The 16,407-nt window shown below is 52.7% G+C and overlaps 1 protein-coding gene across 5 annotated transcripts in view; it reads right to left on the bottom strand.

The window, feature by feature from the left end:
• PALD1 (phosphatase domain containing paladin 1) overlaps positions 1 to 16,407 on the bottom strand; it is a 93,295-nt gene that overhangs the window by 6,420 nt on the left and 70,468 nt on the right. For all 5 annotated transcript variants that reach the window (XM_077894850.1, XM_077894851.1, XM_077894847.1 and 2 more), the window contains exons 15-18: positions 16,217 to 16,399; positions 14,981 to 15,121; positions 14,788 to 14,859; positions 12,679 to 12,819 (exon numbers count right to left, since the gene is read on the bottom strand). In XM_077894850.1, the coding sequence (XP_077750976.1) occupies positions 12,679 to 12,819; positions 14,788 to 14,859; positions 14,981 to 15,121; positions 16,217 to 16,399 (537 nt within the window). The remainder of the gene's footprint in view (positions 1 to 12,678; positions 12,820 to 14,787; positions 14,860 to 14,980; positions 15,122 to 16,216; positions 16,400 to 16,407) is intronic.

Below are 16,407 nucleotides of genomic sequence, written 5' to 3'. Positions count from 1 at the left end.
AATACCACCGCCTCTTTGATGCCCATCCTGGTCCGGTTACCCGCCCTGTCTCAATCCCCTGGCCCGGCTACTGTGGGTGCTCTGCAGTTGTCCTCTGTGCCACCCCCCTCCCCCAGCCCATGAGGGTCGCAGCAGGTGAGGGCTCTGGGGCTGGCCCAAGAGCACAACCACCTCAGCCTTGTCCTCTCCAAGCCCCGGCTCCCATGGGGACAGGGGCCTGCTCCTCCCAGAGACACCAGAGAGGACTGGGTCTGAGGAATATTCAGGGCAGAGAGGCTGGGTAATTCCTTCAGAGCCCTACCGGCAAGGTAGGATAGAATTATCTCTAAATTCGGACCCCAAGTAAAGGTGACACCTGACACCCCCTAGAAGGTTCCGTGGACACATCCTGCACGATCATAGTCTGTGATTTGAGATGATGGCCCATCTTCCTATCAAGGCCCTGGTTTCCTTAAAATCACCCCATGTGGGCACTGTCTGGGGAGGAGGCTAGGCCAGCCTCCTCCTGTTGATAAAAATAGTGGAGCTGTTTTTAAATGGCCTGGCAGGCTAGGCTGTCATTAGCTGTGGTGGAGCTGGACAAGCCTTGTTCATCCATTGGGACTGGGCCCTAAAATAGAAGGGGCCTAGGAAAGGTGGCCAGGGTGCTGGGCATTTCAGCTTGAGAAGCCTGCGGTCAGCCGGCGTCAACGTGGGCCGAGCATCGCCGGCGGTGGCTCTCCGGAAGCGCTGCTCTTTCTTGGCCACATGGAAGATACCCACTGAGGCAGGGCTGATGCACCTCCCCAGGTGTGTCCAGGGCCTAGCACATGCCACGTGCCAGAGTGAGCATGTCACATCCAGGACTGACTGTTAGATCCCAACATGCTCTCCTGGCAACCCTATGTAGAAGAGGGACACCCAGTTTGCAGATGAGGCTAGACAAGCTTGTTACTGCCCAGTGTCAGAGTCCCCAGGTAAGACACAAATTCCAAGTGCCCAGCTTGCTGACACCCTGGGCCCTTTCGCCTCAGTCAAGCTCAACCACACCCTGCCTCACTCTTGCCTCTATACCCTTCCCCCCAGCCCTCCTCCTGCCTGGAAAGCCCTTCCCCTTCGCCAGGTCGGGCTCTGCTCCACTTGTCCCTCCAGACCCAGGCCGAGCCCTAGCTTTCCTGAAACCTGCTCTGAGCGCTCCAGCCTCTTCTCGGCCTCTTCTGCTCCCCAAAGAGTGATCAGTCTTGAAAACAAGCCTGGGGTCAGGCTCAGATTATAAGGAGGTTTACATCTTCCCTCCTCCCCACCCCCCCAATGTCAGCGCCAGGGCGCGGACTAGGTATGTGGCAGGCACCCGGCTGGTGGATGAGCACGGTCCCCCCAGGCCACTCAGCAGGTCCATGCTTCCAATGCCATCTGGAATCTAGATTCCAGACGGGACACTGGGGACCCCACATGGTACCTCCACCCCTGGGGAATCCAGACTATGACGTGCTACTGCCTGCCTAAGGGCTCCTGGTAGGTATCGATCCAGCTCCTCAAACTCACAAAACACGTCCCAGGAGAACCTCCTGAACTCTCCCCAAACCTGCCCACCCCCGTGTCTGCCCATCTGAATGTCCCTCCTTCCCGTTGCTCAGGCCAAAACCCGGCCCTCCTCCCTGACTTTGCCCTTCCTCAGCCCCACAGCCAACCAGTCAGGGCATCTCGTCAACCACTTCAAACATTCCCAGAGGCCGCTCACCTCTTACCACCTCAGGCCAAGCCACCTCACCTCAGTGACAGCCCCTGGCTGGCCTCCCAGGCCACCTTCATCCCCAATTCGTGCAGCCTATTCTCAACAGAGCCCCAGAGGGAGCCTGCTAGAACCTGGCTCCTCTGCTCAACCCACTGCACAGGCCCCCACTGGCACTCAGAGTAGAAGCCGACGTCTGTGAAATCATTCGGGCAATCCCAGACCGGGCCCCATCCCGCCTGCCTGACCCCTGACCTCTGTAACCTCTGACCTCCTCTCCTGCCTCTCCCTGCCCCTCAAACATACCAGGAAGCCCAGCCCCCCCCCATCTCAGGGCCTTTGCACATGCTGTATCCCTCTATCTGGATGTGAGCATGGCTCCCCCATTCGCCTCCTCAGGTCTGTGTTCAAATGCTACCTTTTCACCAAGCCCCTTCCTGACCCAGACCATTTGTAAAACTGCAATCTTGCTATCCCCACAGATGTATCTTGATGTGACACGACATGACTTTGACTTCTGTATTGTTCCTTGTGTGTCTCCCTCACTGCAGTGTGGGATCCATGGGGGCAGGAACTTCCCTGTTCCGCTCATGAGGCATCTCCAGAACTAGCACAGTGCCTGGCACTTAGGAGGGACACGGTAAATATTAGCCAAATTGGTGACTAATACTTCTGTCTCCCATTTCTGTTAAGCCCTGCACCACAGACTGCCTGGGGTTACTCAGATCAACCCTCTGCTTTCCAGAAGGGGAGACTGAGGTCAAAGAGGTGAGCCAACCCACCAGGGTCCCATGGAGAGCTGGACGCAGCACAGGCTGTGCGGAAAGAGAACCCAAGGAGAGAAACAAGAAGAGTAGGTGAGGCCAGGCTCAGGGTGTGAGTCCGTCCAAGCCAGATGACACCCCCATTACTGGAGCCTGCCTGCTGCCCTCTCTCTGACCCGCTCAGTAGGAAGGAGCAGGGCCCGGCGGTCTCTGCTGTCCAGCTGGGGAGGCAGCTGACAGCCCTCGGAGATGGCCAGTCTCTAGGGGTGAGGGGCCAATCTCTAGGGCCAGTCTCTGGAGCATCGACCTCACCATCCTTCCCAAAGCGCAGTGCCACCCCCTCCTTGTCAGACTCAACCAATCAGGGCCAGCTGCTTCCGGGGGCTTCCTACAAGTCCCCACAAACCCTGTCCTGGGGCCTGTCCTGGGGCCTCCAGCACAAGGAAGCTTTCTGTACCTCATCCCCAGAGGAGAAAAAATGGCCCTTGGCCCATAGAAAAGTAACCAGTTTTCCAAAGAACACATCTCATTCAGTACTGTCAAAGCATGAAGGGACTAAGGCTGGCACCACGGGCTTCTCTGTGTGCCATTCATCCAACAAACGTTGTTTACCCGTAGGCCAGGCTCTGGAATTCAGTGCCAAGACATGGGCCTCAGGAGCCCACTGCCCAGCACATAACCCGGTGAGCCAGCCAGGTGTCCCAGTGCCCCCGCCCACCGCACCGACACCCACTCCCATCTCACCTGGTGCCCAGGCTGTGCTCACCACCACCCTTCAAGCCAGGTGGAGAGCATCAGTGACCCCAGGTGCTAGATGGGCAAGAAAAGGCCCACACAGGCCAAAGCAATTCGCCCAGGGTTGTGCGGGGAGTCAGTTACTAGCAGAGCCAAGGCTAGAACGCGGGGGTTTCCATCCCATACCGTGGGCATTTTTGGTTGCTGGACAAGCGCGCCCTCTCCTGGCAGACCAACAACGTGGCCCAAGAACAAAAAGGCCTAAGGAAGGTAGGAGTCAGTTTTCCTGTTTCATCATATGGTGACTTATTCAACTTTCTGTCCATTCATCCACTCACCAGACAGACGTCAGTAGAGCCCTACTTGTGACAGGCAGGGCCTGGGAGTCAGGGTCCCAGAGAGGAGCCCTTGCACAGCAGAAGAGAGATGAGCAGCAGACAGAGGCACCCCCGCTGACAACCACAACCCTAACAAGGTCAGCAGTGAGCACACAGGCAGGGTCTCGCTGACGGGCGGTGTGCCGCGGCAGAGATCTATACCCCTCCCCAACCACTGAGACTCCCAAGCCTGATGCTGCACACTTAGAAACAAGCCTGGCCCACTGCAGGTGCTCAGTGGATGTCTGCTGTGGAATAAACCAGAAGGTCCCCCTGGAGGGTGGAAATTGTTTCAGCTCAGCCACACAAAGGGAAGGAGAGGAAAGCAAGAGGTCTCAGCCACTGCCAACATGTGCTCTACACACAGATGCGTGCACACACACATATGCATGCACAAGCATGCACACAACATACGCACATACATGCGTGCACACAACGTGCACATGCATGCACATATGCATGGATGTGCATGAGCACAACACAGGCACACAACATACACACGTGTGTGCATATATGCATACATGCACACACGTATGCACACACACACATACACACACATACACTGTTCTGACAGCCACTCGTCCACCCACTAGCTCTATTTTGGGCTGGGTGTGAAAGAGCCTCGGGAAGCAACCCTTTCCTCCCGTCATATTTTATGTGACAGCTCACAGAGCCCCAGGGCTGCTCTAATTGCATGACGCAGGCCCTGGAGACACATTACCTACTGGAATGAGGTCTCCAGGGAATGACTTTGGCCCAGCCAGAGCTGTGGAGAGACTGACAGGGACCCCGCCTGGGGCTCAGAGCCAGCGCTGTCTCACTCTATATTTTTCTTAAAATAATAACATTAGCCTTTGGGGGCACCGAGCTGAATCTCTGACCTTTGGCAACTCTGCACCAAGCCAGACCGGCGTGAGCAATAGAGGCCCCCTGGCTTCCTCACTGGCCCCTTCCTTTTTCCACCACAACAAAACTGGGCCCCTGGGTCGTGGCCGTCAGAGAGAAAAGGAACTGGCCGAGGAGCTGGAAGGGAAGTTCTGGTCCTGCCTCAAGCTGGTCATGATGTCATTGGGCCTCTGCGTCTTCCTCAGTAAAATGGTCTAGTAAAGCCACCAACATCTCCTTACCAGCCACTCTGAGGACCAGAGGAGACTAAAACTCTAAAAGCACTGCTCAAAGTTCAAGATTGTCTCGGAAAAAAATCTCCATTTGAGACCAAAGGACATTTCATTTCTCTCGGTGTGGCTACGTTTATCTCAGTTTTTCTTCAAACGCTTTCTGAAGGGACAGACGGGAGACCCATCAGACTGTTTTAAACACAGAACGCTAAGGATGAGCGTCACCAGCCCAGGCTAAGGGAAAGGCTCCTGGCATTAATGACTCTAGCAGGCCTTCCTCCAGGAGCTCTGACCTTGGTTTGTGTCACAAATTTTTTCCCCCTCCAGGCCCAGCAGGAAACAACTAATCCACCAGATGGTGTCACCACTGTGGGCTGGTGGCCATCCCAGATTCTCCTCAGCCTGGGGCCCAACCTTGTCACCTCTATCACAACCTCACCGAGTGGCTTAGTTCAAAGAGCTTTCTCTTTCTTTTTCCCTTTTGAGGTGGTTTTTTAAAATGCCCTGAGCATGCTGGCGCCCTCGCACACGCAGGGTTGATCAGGTCCTGGCCCAGTCTCACTGACGCTCCAGAGAGTGGAGGACACAACCCTGGGCTGCAGCTCAGAGGCCAGGCAGCCTGGGACGGGCCCAGGCAGACAGAGGAGCCAAGACTGTCCTACCAGGGAAGGCCTGTCTCTGTGGAAGACGTGTGTGCACGTTGGGTCCCATCCCCCCCGTCTCTACCTACGACTCGAGTCTGGGATGTGCTCTTGACCTCTGGCCTCCTCAGGCTGGGAAGACAAGGAGCACAGATTGTGGCTTCTAGTTCTCATTTTCTCCCACAGCAGCAAGGGCTCGAGGTGGGAGGGCAGTGAAACTGCCTCCTCTATCCAGGGAAGCACAGAGGCCCTGATCTGGGTGTCACACTCTGGGGTCCCACTCTCCTTCTGCCCTCCACCAGCTGTGGGCTGTTGGGCAAACCCAGTACCTCCCCTTCCTCAAATGCAAAAATGATGTTACAACCTGCCCTTCACCAGGCACAGGTACGGAGTAAGGAGGGAGCCAGACCAGGGATGTGAAAATGCACAGTCAGCCTGCTGGGGGCATCTCCCACGCTGGTTCTGAGTTACGGCTGGGTGTGGGGGCTGGGTCCCCTGGCCTCCAGCACTGGCTGCCAGCAAGTCCCAGCTTCCCCTCGGGAGCCCCTGTGTCCTCCTTCCCCCAGCCCACCCTGGTCACCCAGACCCGCCTCACAGACCCCAAGTCCATCCAAGTCTGGAGGAGACGCAGGGCTCACCACATCAAACACGCTCCCCCAGGGCTTTAGGAAGCACCTCCCACACCTCCTTTGAACATGAGCAAGTCAAATGAAAAACCAAGCCCTGCGCCTGCCTTCCTTCCTCCATCACACCTCGGGGAAGTACCTTTCTGGAATTAATGGAGAGGGAATGAAAGCGCCAACATATCACCATTTATGCAAACCCTCAATGAAATAAAGGATCCAGGGGAGGGACGCCAGCAGCTGCGAGACTGCAGGGCCTTCTGTACCCCTGTGGCAGCACACAGCATCACCGTGTCTATACCAGCCAAATACCAAGCTGGATCTGATCAAGCCTCCGGCTCTACCCATTGACAGGAAACACAGGAGCTGTGGCACAGCGCAGTTAAACCCAGGGATGTGGGATGCCTGGGTGACATGGTGGATGAGTGCCTGGCTTTGGCTCAGGTCGTGATCCTGGCATCCTGGGATCGAGTACCACGTCGGGCTCCCTGCATGGAGCCTGCTTCTCCCTTTGCCTGTGTCTCTGCCTCTCTCTGTGCCTCTTATGAATAAATAAATAAATAAAATCTTTTAAAAAAAACTCAGGGGTGCAATTAGCCAGGTCCAGACTATAGGATGCCTAGTGAGCAACCCGATCACCTCAGGGGCTATGTGTCAGAAGAAGAGCTGTTCTAGACTCCACGGGCCACACCAGCCAAATGTGATCTGTGGCTCTTGTTTGGATCCTGATCCAACTGCAAAGACTTTGTGAGACCACTGAGAAAATCTAAACACTGCCCAGGTATTGAGTGGTAAGAAATAACTTCTAGGTTTCAGGGACAATAATGGCTGATAATTCTCTTTTTTTAAAAGGTTTCCTCCACCTTAAGGTATGTACTGAAATACTGACAGAGGAAGGAACTGAGGCCTGGAACTTGCTTCAAAATGATCCAGAGGGTGGGGCTGGGGGCTGGATAGGCTTTAGATGAACTAAGTCTAGCTCTGATTGGTCATTCCAGAAGCTGGGAGGCAGGCACACAAAGGTTCGTGAAATTATTCTTCCAAGTTTGAAGGCTTCTGTTCGAAATTTTCCAAAATAATTTAAAAGAAAAGTAAGATCTGACCTTTCAACGTTGTCAATAATCCTAATTCCACGCATCAGCCTACAGAAATTGTCTGCACCAGAGACAGAGCAACACGCAGTATGATGCTCACCACGCATCACCTGGCCAGAGAATGACAGCGAGCCATTGGGCCGCCTCTGTAGGAACAGCACATGGCCACGGGCACTTCTGCTCGGCAGACGCCGTGACCGGTAAATAGGATGATGGAAGGCTCTTTGGCAAACAGGATAAAGTGTCCCTGAGCTGAAACTATGGTCCGATGTTGTCTTTATAACAACCAACAAGCTCAAAACAGCCCCCAACCTCACCGTGCAAGCCCACAGGCACAGAGGCTCCTGCACTCCGAGCCCTCCTTTCTCTTCCACAACAGGGAAGGGACCTCAAATGCTCCCACTCTTCTCTGCCAGGGACCCTGAAATCATTTTATTGCTGGAAGAAGCACACACGTCGAGTTCCAGGAACTGTTTGCTTAACTGCTAATTATTAAAGTTTAAGTTCCCCGCTGGACCTGGCAGGGGACGGGGAAGGGAAATTCAGTATTTGGGGAACCTGGGGGGTTGCGGGCCAGGAATCTGAGGTACCACATACTGACGAGGGTTTCAGAATCCCACGGCTGTGGGCTCCCAGGAGGAAAACTTGAGATGGGCAGAATGTGGACAGGACCTAGAATGTTCCCAAGCAAACAGAGCCGATGTGGGTGATAAATCCCTGCCCGGCCTGCTCTGGGCAGACAGCTACAGGCTCCATTGGGCACCGAGTGGAGACTTCCAGCCCTCTGGTTAGAGGGCAGGGGTTTAAATAAATAGCCAGGTACCAAGGGCGAGAAACAGCTGACAATTTCAAGAGAAGTCAGTTCACTGGAGGGAAAGCAGGTGCCTTTCTGGAGCCTCAGGAAATGAGGCCCACAACCCACCAGACGACAGGGATCAAGACCCTCAGGTAAAGGGTGACATGGTCAGGGAAGAGGTTTGGGGCTGGGAGTGAGGATCGTTGCCTCTCATCCCTGCTCTGATAGCAACTCACATGGGACTCAAGACAACCAGCTCTCTGGCTCCTCTGTAAACAGAGGGGACAAATGCCCAGTAAGCCCTTGAGCACCAAAATCTGAGGGTCTCTACGGAGAACATCACAGGACACCCTGGCCCTACAGTGACCCTCAGAGCTCTCCCATTAGTTTAACATGTGTCATAGGCCAACCCCATGTTTCCTGTCCCTCATGTCCTTCCCACACACAGCCCTGCCCAGGAGCAGTACTGGTCTAGCCTAGCAGATGGGGACATGGGCAGTCAGAGAGGATGAAGGCTGCTGTCCGAACCCAGGCTCCTCCAACTCCCACGTCCGCATTCCTTCTGCCTGTCAGCCCACAACAATCCAACCATTCCCAGAGTCCACACACCCACACCGAGCAGGCCAGTAGTTGGGATTAGAAACATTAATCTACTCAAGAACTCTACCCTGAGATAATGTCCATTCTACTTTTCTGGTACTAAGACATCCTTTCTTTTATTTATTATTTATTCATGAGAGACACAGAGAGAAAAGGCAAAGACACAGGCAGAGGGAGAAGCAGGCTCCCTCTGGGGAGCCTGATGTGGGACTTGATCCCAGGACCTCAGGATCACACCCTGAGCCAAAGGCAGACACTCAACCACTGAGCCACCCAGGTGTCCTAGTAGTGAGGTGTTTAAATGTTTGCTTCTTTCTTTCTTTCTTTCCTTCCTTTCTCTAAAATGGACACACTGAACAAGGTTATACACTAGCAATGCTAGGAAGGTCCTTCCCCTTTTTAAAAACTGGCCTGTGACATCCCAACTACTGGGCTTAAGGTTGCTTTTACCTCTTTCTTTGTTTTCTATCAGCAGTTCCAAGACTTCTAAGATTAGTGTCCTTAGAAGAAAAGATACCAGAGGGCCCCTTCCTTCCTTCTCTCCCTCCCCACTATCTGTCCACATATAGGCACTGAGGAAAGGCCCTGAGAGGACACAGTGAGAAGGTGGCCATATGCAAGCAGGATGACAGCACTCACTAGAAACCAAGCCAGTCAGAACATTTGCCTTGGACTTTCCAGCCCCCACTATATGAGAAAATAAATTTCTGCTGTTTAAGCTATGCGGTGGCGGTATTTTGTTGTGGTAGCCCGAGCTGACTATTGCACTTAATGATGACCTCTCTCCTCTCGAGGTTTTGGTTTCATCTGCAAAAAAGTGAGCCAGTCACATTCTGTGAGGCCAGCAAGACCCTAACACCAAACCAAAGATATCAAAGGAAAAAGAGAACTACAGACCAGGGCAAGGTCTCTTAAGAATCCAATGTAAAAATCCTCAACAAACTGAATCTAGCAATGTAAAAAGATACACACCATGACCAAGTAGGATTTATCCCACTCGGATAAATGCAAGGTTGGTTTAACACCCAAAATTCAGGGACGCCTGGGTGGCTCAAGTGGTTGAGTGTCTGCCTTTGGCTCAGGATGTGATCCCAGGGTTCTGGGATCGAGTCCCACATCAGGCTCCCTACATGGACCCTGCTTCTCCCTCTGCCTGTGTCTCTGCCTCTCTGTCTCTGTCTCTCTTGAATAAACTAATAAAATCTTTAAAAAAATAAAACACCCAAAGTTCAATGAAAGTAATACACCATATCAATAGAATAACGGACAAAAACCATATAATCATCTCAACAGACATGAAGAGGCATTTGGCAATATTCAACATCTCCTCACAGAAAAAAAAATTCAATAAACTAAGAATGGAAAGGAACTTTCTCAAGCTGACAAAGAACATCTAGCCACAGTTAATATCATACTTAATGTGAAAGGCTGAAGGCTTTGCCTCTAAGATCAGGAACAAGTCAAGGATATCTGTGCCAGCTACTTTTACTTAACATTCCACTAGAGGATCTAGCTAGGGTGATTAAGCAAGAAAATCAAATAAAAGGCATTAAATTTAAAAGGATTAAATTGAGAAATCAACTCTATTTACAAAAGCACAAAAGCAGTAAGCTGCTTACGAATAAATTTAACATAAGAAATATAAAACTTACACTCTGGCAACTCTCAAATATCTTGTAAAAAAGTAAACAAAAGGGGATCCCTGGGTGGCTCAGTGGTTTAGCACCTGCCTTCAGCCCAGGGCGTGATCCTGGAGTCCCGGGATCGAGTCCCGCATCAAGCTCCTGGCATGGAGCCTGCTTCTCCCTCTGCCTGTGTCTCTGCTTCTCTCTCTCTCTCTGTCTCTCATGAATAAATAAATAAAATCTTAAAAAAAAAAAAAAAAGTAAAGAAGATCTACGGAAATGTCAAGACATCTCCTGTTCATGGATCAAAAGAGTAAGTATTGTAAAAAAAAAAAAAAAAAAAAAAGAATAACTATTGTTAAGATGGCAACACTCCCTAAATTGATCTGCATAGTCAATGTAATACCTATCAACTCTCAGCTGGCTTTTTTTTTCTTTCAGAAATTAGCAAGCTAATCCTAAATTTCATATGGAAACACAAGGGACCCAGGATAGCCAAAATAAATTCTGAAAAAGAAAGAGTTGGGAGAACTCATTTCCTAATTTCAAAATTCACTACAATATCACAGTAACTAAGACAGTATGCTACTGGCCTAGAATAGACAAATAGATCAATGGAACAGGATTGAGATCTCAGAAACAAACCCTCACATTTACAGTCAATGGATTTTTTTAGAGGAGTCAAAACAACTCCATGAGGAAAGAACAGTCTTCTCAACACATGTGCTGGGACAACTGGATATCTACATGCAAGAGAATGAAGTCGGATCTCTACCTCACACCATATATAAAAATTAACTCAAGATGAATCAAAGACTAAATGCAAGAGTTACACTATAAAACTCTTAGAAGAAAACTACTTACTTCTTAGAGGTAAATTCTCAGGACCTTAGATGAGGCACGACATCAAAACCAGAAAGTGATATAGCCATATAACAGGATACAGGTCATAAAAAGGAGTGAAATAATGATCCCTGCTAGAACACAGATGTAACTTGAAAACGTCACACTGAGGTAAAAGAAGCTGATCACAAGGACCATATATTGTATGATTCCATTTTTATGAAATGTCCAGAACAGGCAATTCCATAGAGGCAGAAAGTAGATGCACGGTTGCCTAGGGCTGGGGGAGGGGGAAACGGGGTGATGAAAACGTTCTGTATCTGGCTGTGGTGACGGCCACACAGCTCTGTGAATGTACTAAAAACCACTGACTTGCATACCTTAAATAACTGGATTGTATGGTATGTGAATTCTATTTGCATAAAGCTGTTATTAAGAAGACAGCAAGAGGGTGAGACAGGACTGCACAGATCCCCCAGTATGGCCCCCCACCAGGAGCATCCGTGTCATCTAAGAGCTCACCCAACATCCTGACCTATGGAATCAGAAACTCAGACCTGGAGCCCAGCAACGGGGGCCCTCCAGGTGACCTTGAAACTCACCACAGCTGGGGACTCCTGCTTAGACTAGATGGTTCTCAACTTTGACACTGCATTGCAATCACCTAAGGAACTTTTAAAAAAAGACCCACACCTTAGCCCCCAAGTAGACCTACCAAAGTCTTTAGGGATAGAACTCAGGCATGGTTATGTTTCAAAGCTCCTGTGTGAAACTAGGGTGCAACCCGGGTTAAAAAGGCAGAGAGAGTGAAGGCCTTCTGCTCTTCAGCCTCTTGGAGAGTTTGTCCCAGGCCCAGCTCACTAAGGCCACCTGGTGGCCATACAGAGGAATGACTGAATTTTGCTTCTGCTCCACCCCCACCCCACCTGCCACCCCCACCACCAGGGAGCGCTGGACCCACCGGTTCCAGGGATCCCTCTCCTCTCACCCCTGAGGTCAGCAACATCCTGGCCTCTGGAATGGGGGTGGGTGAACTTTTCCCAGAAAGTCATATGACGGGGCCAGGGGAACTGTGTATGACAGTGCTCTGCTGACAACTAAAAGAAAGGCACATTTTTTTCCTACACAGGATGAAATTATGGATTTTTACACAAAATTTGTACTTTTATGGAAACCTTTTAATGTTTATAATTAAATGAGTTATCCAAACACAATTTTTAACAGAAGAGGTCAATCTGGGGGCCAGCCCCAGCCCCCAGGCAGCATAGACATACGTGTAGGTCCTGAGTGGTAGGCATGGATCAATCATCAGCCGTTAAAACACTGAACGGCTGCCCTGCCAGTCATTAAACAGTCACCTGCCAAGACCTTGGAGTGGCCAAGGCCAATATGACTCCTGCCAGGGACCCTCAGCACCCCCATGACCCAGAAACTGAAGGGTTAACACAGGGCAGCACTGGAGTCTAGGACAGGGTGTGTTCATTCTGACTGGCCACATGGCTGGCCGGTCCCAGGGCTGCCACAGCTGTCAAACACTCTGAACATCACTGTCACCAGAGCATGCAGCTCATCAAGCACTCCCAAATCAAGCCAGGATGAGTTGAGGCTGGGCGTGTTTCCATTTCACAGATCACTTCCAGAAGGTGCAGAAGTAACAGAACCGATGAGGGACCCCTGGCCACCTCACATCCAGTCAGCCACAAGCTCGCTGTGCACTAGGGGAGGGGCACCTGGGTCGGGGCAAGGCTCACCTGGCGGTAGGTGCAGATGATGATTTCGCGCAGGTGGTAGTGCATGGGCGTCATGGTCTCACTGACCGTGTCCAGGGCTGCGTCTACCTCCTTCTTCACATGGTGCCCGTCGGGCAGCAGCTGCACCACCTTCATCACCACCTGGGGCCCGAGGAGCACAGAGAAAAGTGGGGGGTAGGTTGGACCCCCAATCCCAGCAACAGGCTCACCCCACACTAAAGGCCACCTCAAGGCCCATTTCAACAAGTGGTGCTGGGAAAACTGGATCTTCACATGCAAATTTAACTCAAACCAGATCAAAGACCTAAACACAGAGCTAAAACCATAAAACTTACAGAAGAAAATAGAGGGAAACCTTATGACATTGCATTTGGCAACGACTTCTTGGATATGACATCAGAAAGACAGGTAACAAGAGAAAGGACACCGTCCACAGTATAAAAAGGCAACCAACAGAAGGAATGGAATTATTTGCAAATCACATTATCTAATAAGGCATCAATTTCCAGAATATATTTAAAAATTCCCATAACTCAACAACAAAAAACTGAATCAAAACTGGGCAAAGAACTTGAACAGAAAACATAATAATATTTTAAAATTTTGGGATCCCTGGGTGGCTCAGCAGTTTAGTGCCTGCCTTCAGCCCAGGGCATGATCCCGCAGTCTGGGGATCGAGTCCCACGTCGGGCTCCCTGCGTGGAACCTGCTTCTCCTTCTGCCTGTGTCTCTGCCTCTCTCTCTCTCTCTCTGCATCTCTCATGAATAAATAAATAAAATCTTTTTTTAAAAAATGAAGCAGATTATCATACGATCCAGCAATTCCACTTCCAAAAGTGCAAGGAGATATTTGAACAGGCATGTGTACTCCCTTGTTCACGGCAGCATGATTCACAATCGCCAGGAGGCAACAATAACCCAAGTGTCCACTGGCAGATGAGTGGATAAACAAAATGTGGTATGTCCAACACAACAGAGTCTTACTCAGCCTTCCAAAGGAGTGAACTCTAATAGACACTCAACATGGATGAATCCTGAGGACATGATGTTGAGTGAAATAAACCAGACACAGAAGGACAAATACTGTATGATTCTACTTATATGAGGTATGTGGAACGGTCAAGCCCATAGTGGCAGAAAATAGAACCGTGGTCACCAGCGACTGGGGGCAGGGAGGGATGAGGAGTTACTGTTTTATGGGTATGATCAGTTTGCAATGAAGAGAAAGTTCTGGAGGGCTGGAGGGTGGTAACGGTTGCACGACAAAGTGAACGTACTCAATGCCACAGAACCATACACTTAAAAAATGGTTAAAATGGTAAATTACATGGTATGCGTATTTTACCACGATTTAAAAAATAAAAATCTAAGAATCAGCCAATCAGCAGGGATTAGGAAGAGAGGAGTTTCAGGGGAGGGAAGAGCATATGCGAAGGCCAAGAAGCCGAGGAAGCTTGGCAAGGTTGAGGGAGAGCGCAGAGGCCAGGGTGATAGGACGGCAGGGACAGCAGGGGAAGGGAATGTGATGAGGCCAGCCATCTAGGCAGGAGCCGACCACGGCCTCGACACCAGAGAGCCACATGCCAGCTCTGAGCTCCACATCCCCCGGCCGTAGGATAGGGTCCCTGCCGCCCACTTGCAGGGTGTCTGGGATGATGGCGTGTGGCAGGCGCATAGTACAGGAAGTGTCAGTGGCCGTCCATCCAGTGCCCTGGACTGAAATGAGGGTGGAGTGGGACACGCCACGGCCCCACATCAAGGTCACCAGCCACAGCTGGGGCCCAGGCACCTGTTGGGCAGTCGTCAGCGTTACCCAGACAAAACGTGGCCAGAGGCCTCCTCCAGGGCAAGGGGCAGCCAAGGGCAGGGCCAGGCAGGGGGGTCAGTCGAGCGCCCCCTTCTCCAATAGCCATCTGCCAGGGCCCAGGGCCACGCTCACCTGGCTGCGGTTGGCTCATCTGTGAAATGGGAGCAGGGGAGCACTCAGAGGACAAGGAGGAAGATGGTGATATGAGTAAGAAGAGCTCTGAAGACCCCCCAGACCTGCAGCAACACTTGCCCTCTCCCCTCACCCAGCTATCCCCGCAGGGCCCCAAGGGGCACGCTCACCTCAAACTCGCCCTTGGTGAACTTGGCATCGGGCACACTCACGAGCTCCTCCTCGCCCACCTCGGGGAAGCCCTGAGGGAGGACAGCGGCTGGGACCGGGAGCACCTCCGTCCAGGTCACGCCCTCCCCCGTGCACCACCTCTGTCCCAGCGGCGTCCCGGGCCCGGGTGCCCCCTGCCCTGTCCACACACACCTGCATGTGCCAGAAGGCGAGCACGGCCACCACCATGGCTGTCGTGGTCCGGCCCTGGCCGCTGAGGCAGCTGAACACGAAGCCGGTGCCCGCGTCCAGGGCGAGGGCGGCCCGCAGAGCCTCGAGCAGTCGGTCAAAATCCTGGGTGGGGAGACCAGGGTGTGCGTCGGGCAGCGGGACCCCGGGCGGCCCTCACGGACCTGCCGCTCCCAACGGCAACCCCAGCGCAGCTGTCCTGGGCCGGCCAGGGCCCCGGCTGGGTCACGCTCACGGCCCAAGTCCCGCAGGTCACGCCAGACCGCGTGCTTGTAGCGAACTGTCACCTGCCTCCAGGCCCCGGTCACACACGTGAGCGCGCACGCACACACGCTGGCACCCTCCACCGGGCAGGACACCGGGCAGGCCACTCCCATGTGCCGTGTCTCCAGGGGACCCCTGGCGGTGATGGTGCCTGTAAGGGACCCAAGCCCCCCCACACACACACACACACAGCCGATCGCTGCAGCACAGGTCCACCAGGGGGCGACAAACAACCGGCAACCAGAGGATCACCCCCTGCACCTGGCAAGTCCCCACAGGCGCCCGCACAGAACCACACCCGCGTAGACACACCACCCAAACAACCGAGGCATCACACAGGCACACAGTGACCCACATGCCGTAAGTGAGGACACACACACCACGGACGTATCCATGGACCTTGAGACACCCAAACAGCCCAGACTCCCACAGAGGCACGGGCCTCCAGAGACCACACACATAACACACCAACGACCTTGGTCATACGCAAGCACTCCACGGCTCCCTCCACACACACACCACACCACACGGTTCCCCAGCCACGCACCTTTCCCCTGGTAAAGACAAGACGTGCATCACAGACTCCACACCAGTACACCCACCACACACACGTACACGCTCCACAGGGACCCCACACACCCTCCAAACATGTTTCCCCAACAAACACACATTCACTCAAACACCAGGGACGTGCTTCCCACACACACACACACACACCTACCACACGTAATGAACACACAGGTGCATATGTGCCCTGCAGACACGAAGCTAGGAGTGCTGTGAATAACCCACTCGGTCGAATCGGAAGGTTCGTGGAACAGGCTCCCAGTCCCTCGGGGGAGCTGCGCCCAGGACCAAGGCCCAGGCCAGAGCAGGGGACGGCAGGAGAAGGCCTCCTCCCCCTCCCCAGAGGCCCGGCCTGCACAGCCCCCTCACCTTCTCGCAGGGGGCACAGAAGTCTGGCACAGGGATGCGGTGGTACGTGAGGCCGGGGTAGGTCCCCCGGTGCTGGCCGAAGACCTCCTGCATGGTCAGGCATGTCTGGAACCTGCGGGTCGGTGGACCGCCCGTGCCCGAGAGAGGCGTGCTCAGGTGGGCCTTCAGCTGGGACTCCAGGTGCTAGAGGA

This window comes from Canis aureus, chromosome 4, assembly GCF_053574225.1.
Source record: "Canis aureus isolate CA01 chromosome 4, VMU_Caureus_v.1.0, whole genome shotgun sequence".
Taxonomy (NCBI): Eukaryota; Metazoa; Chordata; class Mammalia; order Carnivora; family Canidae; genus Canis; species Canis aureus.
Note: the sequence above shows the minus strand (reverse complement) of the source record. Positions and strands in the feature narration are given on the sequence as shown.